Source organism: Rhamphochromis sp. 'chilingali' (assembly GCF_963969265.1).
Source record: "Rhamphochromis sp. 'chilingali' genome assembly, chromosome: 18".
NCBI lineage: Eukaryota > Metazoa > Chordata > Actinopteri > Cichliformes > Cichlidae > Rhamphochromis > Rhamphochromis sp. 'chilingali'.
In genome coordinates, this window is record NC_137945.1 from 11,720,094 (window position 1) to 11,731,480 (window position 11,387).

Here is an 11,387-nt window from a genome sequence, read left to right on the forward strand (position 1 = left end):
TGTTTTCCACCTTCCTGCGCACAGATGTCCCTTGAGGACAAATACCAGGCACAGCCACATGTTTCACATTTAGCAGCAGAACATATTTATTCAGCGTTTTAAGTGTGCAACCCATCTCAGTTGTTACTAACCAGCTGTGTGTCTTTTATTCATCCACGAGGAAACTTTTCTCCCCTGATTTTACTAATGTCACATTTGCAAGAGAACTCCTCGGTATTTTCATTTTCTCCTTGTTCTTGGGCTTCTGAAAGCAATCTGAATATCCCCCAGACAAACAATGGAGTTGTCCTTCAAGGCAAAAAAAATCTACATTTCAATCATGCACTGCTAAAATTTGAAAGTGCATTTCAGTCTATTGATATAGCTGACATGAAATGGCTTTTTTCAGCTGATGTAATGGCACATTGTTCTCTTCTAGCCGCCTCTTTCTCTTTCATGTGCTGCGATTTCATATAAGATTTTACCATCAAACCAAAGTTGTTATTAGCCAACAGGTGGTCAGAGCAGGGAGAGATGCCACAGCGTGTCATATAATGAATTGTGTTAATGACACCATCTGTTGGCATTGCTGCTTTTAATACTGTAAAATCATTTCAAACTGCACAACCAAAGCACAGCAATCATTATAAGATAGAAGTTAAGCCCCTGCTAGTCACATATTTGCAGTTCATTGTTCATTTGAAGCCAATAAACTTGATATGCAGATTAAATAAAGCTTCCCATGTCTTCTCTTACAAGTGATATGATGCTTTCATGCTTTAACTCTACTTTGCAGACAACACAGCATCCATATTGACAAAGCGAGGTGGCTTCAGGAGACGGGAGCAGCCTGTGTATCGACTCCCTGTGTTGATTGTGGACAGTGGAAGTCCTGCTCTCAGCAGCACAAATACACTCTCAGTTCGAGTGTGTGACTGTGACTCTGACGGAGTGGCCTTGTCTTGTGGAGCTGTGGCCTATACAGCAACTGGCCTCAGCACAGGTGCCCTCCTGGCTATTCTGGGCTGCATCATCACACTTCTGGGTAAGCCCTATATGACCTTAGTGTCACGGAAGTCCAGTTAACAGCAGCTTGTGTGGATATGTGTGGGTGTGTGTGTGTGTGTTTGTTTGTTTCTTCTTCTTTTTTTTTGGTGGCTCATGGGATTGGTTGGACAGCCCAGAGTGGACCGTCTTTATTGCAGGGGTGAAAGTCGCTGTACTTCTACAACCTGGGTTATTTTTTTTGTTTGCTTTGGATTGTTTTTTGCTTTTTGGGGGGGTTGGGGGGCATGCAATTTTGGATATATTAAAACATTTTACACTAACTTTACAGTCAAATCACCTAACTGCACAACCATATCGCTATTTCTGTTGAAATTTCGTTTGAAATCTTTTGACGTTCTGACTCTGACTGAATGTAAGTAGTTTATGTAAATTTCTGTTGAATGTTGAATGCCAATTTCTGTGTGTGTAGATAGCTACAGATTTGCAACAAGCAAGAGGTGTTTTTTTTTATATTATCAATAACAGATTCTATGCAATTGCCAATTTTACCCCATTCAGTTAGAAACTCAGTCTGACTCTGTTTTGTTACTATCTTATTACCTTAAGTTGCTTTGAAGACGGCAACTGACCGTAGAGTGGCTGCAGACCCATTCCCTATTTTTGAACTAACCATTTCAGAGGCAACGCTGTCACTAGCAGCGCTGCAATAATTCTAGTCGTGCTGCTGGTCTTCAACTTCCCTAATGTGGCTATAGCACTAGCAGCTAAAGATTTTGTACAATAACTCGCACCATTGCTCACTGACCTACTTTAGCAAGTGCTTCATGCCCTCGGATTTCTCCAATTAAGAACCAATCATACAAAAATGACCTCAGCTCTTTATGAGAACTTAAAATTAAAGCCAAATCGATACTAATGCAATTACGGGCAGATGGGTAGATGGGTGCAGCATGCAGCTCCAGCAGAAAATCATACAGGAAATGCTAAAACTCTGTCCAAAAGCAGATCTCTAGACAGCCTCAGCGACTAATGGCTACTGATGTTGCACAAACAATGACTGAACAGAGCCAAGACATCGGCTGTCATTGTAGAGTTTACCACGAGCAGCTAATATTTAACTTAGTGAAGTGAAGCAGTTATACCCTGAATCTCAACAAAGAACAGCGGTCCCTGAGCTGTAAACTTCAGCTTGAATTGTGTGTTTGTTGCCAAGCTGCTTCGCCCTAATTGCAAATATGACGAATGACAAACAAGCCAAATCAGTGAATGCAAGAAAACAGCAGAAGAAAGCGCGATAAAAACATTGTTATGGCTCCACACGGGCGTCTGGAGTTCTCCTTATAAGATTGTTTGTATCTGAGTACTACTGCAGCCTATTCATCAACTAATTCTTTGGTCTATAATAATACATAAAATGTGTGAAAACCCAGTAAGCAAATAAGCATGAAGAAGCAGCAGCACTATAACATGTATATGAGTGTGATCTGATAATGTTATAGCTTGTGAGATTACATCAGTAAAACGGCTGGCAAGGCTATATAGTGTCATTTCTTTCACTAACATCTCTTGAGCATCTTTTTCTCAGCATCACAAGAACACAAAGAACTTACGTGTACCTACACACGCACACATTATACCTGTCAAACTCTGCTATCTTTGGCATTTTTGGTAGACTCACTGTAGCAAATTACTGCTTTTGCAACAAGCTGCCTAAAGACCCAATTTAAAAAGGTGACTGTTATATGTAGACACGACACTGGTTCCTCCTTTGAGTTAGATGCTCTTTTTTATGCTTGGCTTTTATAATGACTGGACTCTAAATAAATGAAAAAAGCAGCGATTGTCCAAAGAAGAACTTTGAAAGACTTTCAGAAAGCCTGGAAAAGTATTGCTCAAGACCACCAAAAATTGCTAAAAAGCCTGGCTGCTTGTAAGTAAAATAAACCCTCCCCCACCTCTGACCTTGTCAACTCCTATGATAATTAAGCCCCTTAGCAAATCAAGAGTAGGCAGGAAGCTGAGAGTTTCTGTAGACTTAAGCATTTCTTCCTAGTTGTCTGGCTGAACAGCATACAAGCTTAGCTCCATTTGTCTGTTAAGTTGCAGTGGGGATATACTTAAGCTAACTTTAAACCTTGTAGTTCAGGAGTAAGTACAGAATTAAGTGTTGGTAATGTAGCTTTACAGTCGTGCACTATGTGAGAACCACAGCTCACCTCAGCATCTACAGCGCATTTAGACCGTGCTTGTTATGCATTCTCCAGGCAGCTGAGTGTGCAAGAGATTTCTTGCTAAAATAGAGTTGCATCTTCAGGTCTTGCAGAGGTCAAACCTGGGGGAGATAGCTGCCTCTCATATTTGCTCTTTGGTAAATACACGTGACCTCAGTCGGTCAGCCCTGGATGTTTACAAGTGAAATACAACTGAAATCATGCCAACAGGATCAGTTGGCTAGAGTTAGTGTAATGGTTTTTGTGCTCATCTTGTGGTAAAATTCTTCATGTCATTTTTTTACTTAAGTAAGTCAAGAACAGATAAAAGATCACCTTGATATACTTTGTCTGACTTTCACGAAATAGGATTAATTTGCTAAAAAAAAACTTACTTAAACATTTGTTTAAAAAGATTTAATTGTTATAGTCTTTATTGTTAATAAATGCATATATTGTACCAAGTACCAAGGGCTCAGAGAAGAGCTCATAAAGATGTGGAGGGTGAAGGTAACAGTGGTCCCAGCAGAGCACTTGATGCAGTGACCCCCAAGTTGGGCGAGTGGCTCCAGCAGATCCCAGGAACAATAAATATATATATATATATATATATATATATATATATATATATATATATATATGTATGTGTGTGTGTGTGTGTGTGTGTGTGTGTGTGTGTGTGTGTGTGTGTGTGTGTGTGTGTGTGTGTGCGTGAGTGTGTGTGTCATTTTTGCTACAGCCCAGCACTCTTGCATTTACGTTAAAGAAAAAAGAATCCAGTGTAATAATGTGCATTTTTATTGAGAGAAAGCAGTGCCTGAAGGCAGACTGAGTCAGTGATGAGATTTTAGATTTTAGATCATTTTTTAGAGAGCTCTTATTACAGCTTCCCCCAGATACATGTCAGTGTATTTTATTAACCTAATAATAATACAAGGAGGTCATACAGATAAGTACTGTATGGAATACTGCATTTCAAGGGCACTCTGTTACTGTTTTTCTGTAACACCATATGTTAAGATATTAGTAAAGACACTTGTAAATGAGAATTCATTAGCATACTCTTATAGATGATGCAGCAGTGAGCCGTCAGCTCCTGGCTGCATCGTTGCTCATAAAACCCACAGATAAAGCCTTACCCCATCAGGGCAGAGTCATAGTTTAACGCTTAGATGATCTTCACTGAAAGCCGAGGTGGATCTAAACAGCATATACAATAACTGAAATGAGATCTTTGATGGGGTCAAACTTTGCTTATCATCCTAGTCCCCTTGAGGTCTGCCTTCTTTTCATTGCGACAGAGAGCACTTTCTTTGATAAATGAAAACTTCAAAAGAGCAACAGGGGGAAATACGTAGCAGTGCAACCCTGAGCGTGGCACCTCTAATGAAAGCTGCCTCTATTCTACACAACATGTCCTCAGGCCATGGGCATGGAACTAATGGCCTAAAGTTTAATATACCTCCAAGTTTCTGTGTTTGTGTGAATGTGACTGTGTGTCCTTAGCTCCGTAGCTTTACCCATCAGTCTGTTTTGCTCAACTGGCCTCTGTCCTTTTCGCTGTTTCCTCTTTGTGTCTGTTTGTCCCATCCACCCCCACCAGAGACCTCTAGTTTCCCTCGTATTAACAGCCCATGCGTGCCCACGTTGCCCAATCCTTTATTCTGATCTTCCTTGATAGTGTTCCATCAAGATCTTTTTCAATCTGCAGGTAGCAATTGAGGCTGTGATTGCGTGTGATTGTATTGTTGTGGACGAGACATGAGCCGGAATAAGACCGGAGCTGTCTCCCTGCTGTCATCCTCAGGTGCCGTTAGTCTTATGTCTTCTTTTTTTTTTCCATCCCTCTCCCCTTCTTTTCTTCCATCAATCTCTCTCTCTCCCTCTCATCAGGTGAGTGGAGCACGCACTTCCACCAGTAACGCTGATTCTAGCTATCTGTCCTCATGACAGGTCTAAAAACTACAATGCATGTTGCGTGTGGAGAGCTCTTCGGAGTGTCACTCCTCCACTTTGTCCTGGAGCTTGGAGCTTCACGGGAGCTTAAAGAAAATGCGGCGTTTTTGCTGGTCTGCTTTCAAAGTCCACAGAGCTGTGTGCATTAGCTTTAGCACTACATGCTCATAAGCTAAGTGGCCATTAATCATAGGCTGATATTTTTAGATTTAATTACTGAGCCTGTTCTCTGCTTCTTGCAGTTATGTTCCTGAAAACATCTCAACACAAGCATTTTTTTAAGTCATTTAGAATCTTTTTAATGACAGTCCTTTTTGGATGATGTATCCAAATAACTGAGAGGATCATTATCACATTATGATCCAGTTTTTTTCCCCCCAGTACAGGTCAGATATTGCCCAGTCCTCCAGAGGGCCAATTAGAACATTACGCAGCACTCCAGATCTCCAGACAGTTATTTCTGTCTGACTATTTCTTATCAGACTCATCCTTTAAATCACCATGTCTACTCATCTGTCTCTTATTTTAGTCCATGTCCCCTGTGCAAGTCTTCCATCTGTGTCTCTATTTATGTGTCTGCATTCACACAGCAGACGATTTCTTTCTCAGATACCATCTTTCAGCTTGACTGTGCACATTGTGACCTGAAAATGGCCGCGTTGGCTTTGACTGTTAAAATTGCGAAATGTTGTTTGCTATCATTACAACGCTGTGTGACATGCAAAAAAAGAAAAAAAAGAAAAGAAAAAGAAGAAAAGGAAATTAGCCTTTATTCAGCCGAGCAAGTCAATTAACTTCAAATTTGTCTTTCGTTATGCTTGGCAAAAGCTGAAAAGACCTCTTGTAAGTATTTGGAGAAAAAGTGGCAACAGCTTGGAGGAGGATACAGAGGACGCAAATAAATACATAAATGTTGATAAAACAGTAAATAAGCGCAGGCGCATAATCGGGACAGATGCACAGTTAATAGTGTGACAGATAATATCAGCAACAGCACAGGCGACATAAAAGCCATTTGAAGCGTTCAACAAACACATCGCAGCTCTGATAAATAATAAAATGTGGCCAGTCAAATGGAGGCTTTGTATTCGATGACTGTGATAGTTTCCCTGCTCTTTATCAAGTTGTGCAGAATCTATTTGCTTCTACAGACAATGTCATCCCCAGAAGAGAGCGACATCTGTTATGTTTCTGAAGCGGTGTGACACCTCCTTGGTTTGACACTGTTATTTTCTGTCCCTTTCCTTTCTTGTCTGTTCTTTGTTCTTGTAATTAGAAATCATAGGTCTGTCACTATTAAATATCACCTTCAGAAACCCAATCAGGCGCTGTTTTGAAAATCGCTTAATTGTGTCAGTCGTTTGCCAATCATCTGCTTCTGCAGTGCGAGGCTGTGATTTTTTTGTTGTTGCTTTTGAGTTTTGGTTGGAGACAACAAAACAGATCACTTCAAAACTTTACTTTGGGGCTCATCTCTGATTTTAAATTATTAAAAATATCCAACTTTAAGGTCACGGTGAGTGAAGCTGTGTGTGGATGGCATTTAAGTCAAATCCTTCAGACTTGATTTGCTCTCTGTTTTGCAAAACTATGTATAGACACTGGAATTATTATTTATTTTTACCAAGTCAGATCCAAACCTACCTCAGTCTCATTACAACAACCCACACACTAACAGTCAAATGCTGTTTTAATCCCTGTCTACATGTACAAGGGTATTTTGTAGCACAGAGCTTTTTCTGTGTGTTTTGGCCTTCCACGCATAAAGGCCATCTCAGTTCACTGATGAAGGTTTTTGTCTTGTGTGTACCTTTATCTCCTTTTTTGACATCAGACTGTGCACAATGATATAGTTTTATGCTTCTGATTAAAGAACATTTCTATATGGTTAGGGTTTTATCACCACCTGTTGCTCTTAACAGTGTTTGGCATCATTTCTTGCATTTTCATGTTGATGGGGGTATTTTTCAGGACAGTGGATGTCTTACAAAATACCCAAAATACCCATTTTACAAAAGAAATCAATAGTAATATCATACAGCAATTCTTTTTCAGGCGTTGCTGTGCTTTTTGGCATAAAATAAAAAAGAACAGGCTCACTGGCTCTGAATCATTAAAATATTAGAGGTGCAAAGTTGCACATTCAAAGTGCCCTCTGACTAGAGACTTTACAATGGTTCAATACCAAACTGGCAATAATCTCGTGAATGTTAAGAAGGTGACCCATCCATGCTTGGTCTTGGGTCCTGCTTAGGTCTTTGGTCCACTGACTGCTGTTTGGTCTCTGGATCATAGCCATAAAGCAACTTTCAGCGACCAGCCTAGACATGATTGGAAGATGTTGCTATCTCATCACTTAAGAAAGCTGATGTTAGTGATTTCTCATGCCTACATAGGAGCTTGACTGAGATAATAATTGGGTCACAGCATGTTTTAATATGATGTTCTTTAGTTTATCCAATTCATCTTTGAAAAGAAAAATGTTTAATAACTTTTAATAAAAACTCAGCCTGTGGCAACATGCCATTATGATGCCAGGATTTTGATCCATTTTTAATATTACTGAGAATTTTGACTTTGCTGCTGTTCTTGTGTTTTTGATTCTGGTGGTGTTCTCACTGTGTCTGGATCAGTACTCCGGCTTCCTCCCACAGTCCAAAGACGTACGTGGGGTTAGGTTGACTGGAGATTCTAAACTGGCCGTAGGCGTGAATTTGAGTTTGAATGGTTGTCTGTCCCTGTGTGTTAGCCCTGCGACAGACTGGTGACCTGTCCAGGGTGTACCCTGCCTCTTGCCCTATGACAGCTGGGATAGGCTCCAGCGCCCCCCGTGACCCTGAAAAGGATAAGCGGAAGCGAATGGATGGATGGATGGTTGTCTGTCTCTCTATGTTGGCCCTGCGATAGACTGGTGACCTGCCCAGGGTGTACCCAGCCTCTCATCCAATACCAGCTTGGATGGATGGATGGTGTTTGTGGGCTTCATCATTGGTTATTTTCTGTTTTACTTTGAAGGGTTGTTTTCTTTTGTATTACTCCCTGCCTCTTTCTTCCTCCCTCCTAACTACCATTACCTGTGTCCACCAGTGTTCTGCCCTCACCTGTTTCTTGCTCCCTATTTACTGTTCTGTGTGTATTTATAGTCCTGTGTTTCATTTTTATGTTATGTTCCCTCATTTGTACTCCATATGTTTTCCTGATGGTCTTCATGCTTCTCATGGCTATTTTGGATTGGTTGGCTATGTGGACTTTTAATCACTGCAGTAGAGCTCTGTCCATCCAAAGTGGCCTTATCGAAAAGACTGATACTAAACAAAAAGTGATATACTAACTAACTATACTAACTAGAGTGAGAAAAAATAAACTAATAAAAAAAAAACTTAGCTGTTCACTACATATGATCTATGCAGATGTAGCTTGGAGAGATGTACCAGTTCAGTATGTTTCTAAATTCTGATTTAGTGCATGCGAGTGAAAAAAGCACTCAAAAGCACACAGGGGAGGTCAGAAAAGTAGAAAGTGCTAAAAGTTGTCAGAAAATTGTCTTCATTCTGGGCATCAATACTCATAGTAGGAGTAATAAAATGGGTCTTCAGAGTCCTTAATAATTTAAAAGCGGTGCTTCTTTTCTTTTTCTTTTTTTAAATATGAATGGCATTAACAATTGTCTGTGTACCATTAATTAGTATTTAAACATTGAGCTTCCACTCATGTCAGACAGCCTCACAGCTGCTGATTAATACCTCTCATAAATTACATTGCAACGAAGAGACATAGATTGTGTGTGGGTGACAAAATGAGTAAATAATCAGTCCTGGCTTCACCAGAATCACAGCGCATAGAAAAATACTCTAATGAGAAAGTGATGCTTGCTGGAAAGAAAAGGGCAACACTGAAAACTCACCTTGTTTGCAATCGATTGTGTGGGGTAGATCATTTAAGCAATTCAATTACAGCAAAAGCCTTTGTAGCACTAAATTGATCTTCTTTTTGTCTATTTGTGATTTAGTATACATCTTCAGTACATGTGCTATGAAAAGTGCGGCTCCTGTCATTTCACGGTTGTGTTTGTTAAACTGCCTCGGCTGGAAATCATCTCTTACAAGACCCCTGGTACCTGACACAGACTGACTATTTGTATGCCCGACCATCCACCTGCTCATCCTTTGGGTTGTGATTGGATGTTGGCCCGTTTCCAGTCTGTGATGCATTGTGGCTGCCTTCTAGGCATTAAAACCTAAAGAGCTTTGCTGGAAAGCACTGAGAATATTCTATTTCAATGTGCCACTTTGTAATTCACTTTGGAGAAGCCTTGCTGATTTGAATAGAATTTAGAACGACTCGAGTTGCTTAAAATCTTCCACAGAAATGTTTGGCATTCTTTCCCAAAGCGCTGAAAAGTATCATGGATATTGGTAGCATTGTTTGAGTGAAGGAGTAGTCCAAATATTTCACAAAATCTGGTTTATATACTACTACATAGTGCTTTTGTTATAGGGTACACACAGTCACCAAAAAGCCCACAGAGAGCTGTCCATTCATCTCCTGCAGTGTTTCCATGTGACACTTTCCTGCCTTCCATCTCTTCCATTTGCTCCCTTATTAGAGGGTGTGAAGTGGTGTTTGAATTTGGATCCAGGGCCTCTTTCTGTGTTGCCTGCAGTAGCTTGATGCCGAGAAGGAAAAGAAATATGGGCCCACGGAACGATATTTCACTGGCACCAGCCTGACATTGATGGATAGAGGATCATTAGACATTTGCCAGTTTGCTTGGGCGTAGAGTTATTTTCAGCAATAATGTATGGGAGAGGGAACAGGGGCTGGAGGAGGGCTTCTGGCAAGATCTCAGAGGACCAAGGATTTCAGTTTGGTGGAGTTTTGTACAAGTCTTGAAGCAAAACGTAGGAGGTGGAAAACACAGAGGGACGAAATACAGCATATTACATAACAGTTTTAGCTTTGTAACTAATAGAATTTGCAAAGCACTACCATTGAATTGATAGGGCGGCGGTTTCCAAGCTATTTTATCAGACATGCTCCGACAAGCCCTGAATGAATCAATACCCAGTCAGTGAGGAAACACATCACCCACCAAATGTGTGCATTTTTTATTTATTGACTGAGTTTATAGGCAGCATGGTGGTTAGCGCCGTCTCATCACAGCAAGTAGCTCCCGCTAAGGGTAATCTGGCTTCCCCTCAGAGTCTAAAGACATGCAGGAGAAGTTAATTGGTGGCTCTAAATTGGTCATGGGTGTAAATGTGAGTGATGGGCTATCAACCTGTCCAGATTGTACCCCAATTTTCAGCCCATGGCAACTGCAATAGGCTCCGGTCCCCATTGACTTTGACTTGAATAAGCAAACAAAACGGATAGTAAATATTACGCACTACATTTGTTGGTCTGAAAGTTGGGTATGTGATGAAGTTTGCACTTGTGCTCTATTTGAACAGTTACCCGTTATGTGCAACATAATCATACATCATTTTTGGACACCTTTGTTTGTCAGTTTCCATCCATTGTTGCTTTACCCAGCAGCTGTTTACCCGTTCAGTTAATGTTAGCTAAATATCAGATTTAGCTAACTACTTTTAGCTAGCATTTATTAATTACTTTGATCACCCATTTTGAACCTTTATTAATTTCTTTTAAGAGCTTTTTCAGTCAGTTACTTCAGTTAACTATTTAGCTGCATTGCTTTTAGCTTATCACTGCAACAGTTTGATATTTACTAAACTTATTTTCAGTTACTTTTAGCGAACAATTTCAATCATCTATTTAAGCTAACTGCTATATTTCCATGCTTGAACGCCCATCTGAATAATTTTCCCTCTCAGGACCTTTTCAGCAATTTTTGTTCAGTTGCTATAAAGAGGTGTTTTGCTTTGTTTTGTTTTGGTTTTGTTTCATTTACTTTTAGCATGTATTTAAATTACCTCAAACAATTTATATCAGCGTAGACTCTCATGATCTCGTGTCTCATGTCTAGTCATGATTGTCTTAAGCACTTCAGTCGAATGCAATCCGATTCAAGCGCTTACAGTAAGATGATAATTTGTATCTCTTACTTGTTTGCCAACACACTCAATTGCATCATGCCTCTCTGCAAGCTTCCCACTTGTTCTATGTTATGAACTCTTAAAGTACAAGCACTCTTAGGTGGAAATTACTTTTTTTCATCTGTTCTTGCATCTTCAGCTGATTGGAATGGAAAGAATGTCACTTATTACTGAC

General features: G+C 40.2%; 1 protein-coding gene across 1 annotated transcript in view; it reads left to right on the top strand.

Moving 5' to 3' along the window:
* Positions 1-11,387, top strand: part of LOC308385940 (cadherin-7-like) — a 123,553-nt gene that overhangs the window by 110,275 nt on the left and 1,891 nt on the right. Inside the window, exon 11 of the mRNA XM_080865155.1 lies at positions 776-1,024. Coding sequence (XP_080721281.1) covers positions 776-1,024 — 249 coding nt within the window. The remainder of the gene's footprint in view (positions 1-775; positions 1,025-11,387) is intronic.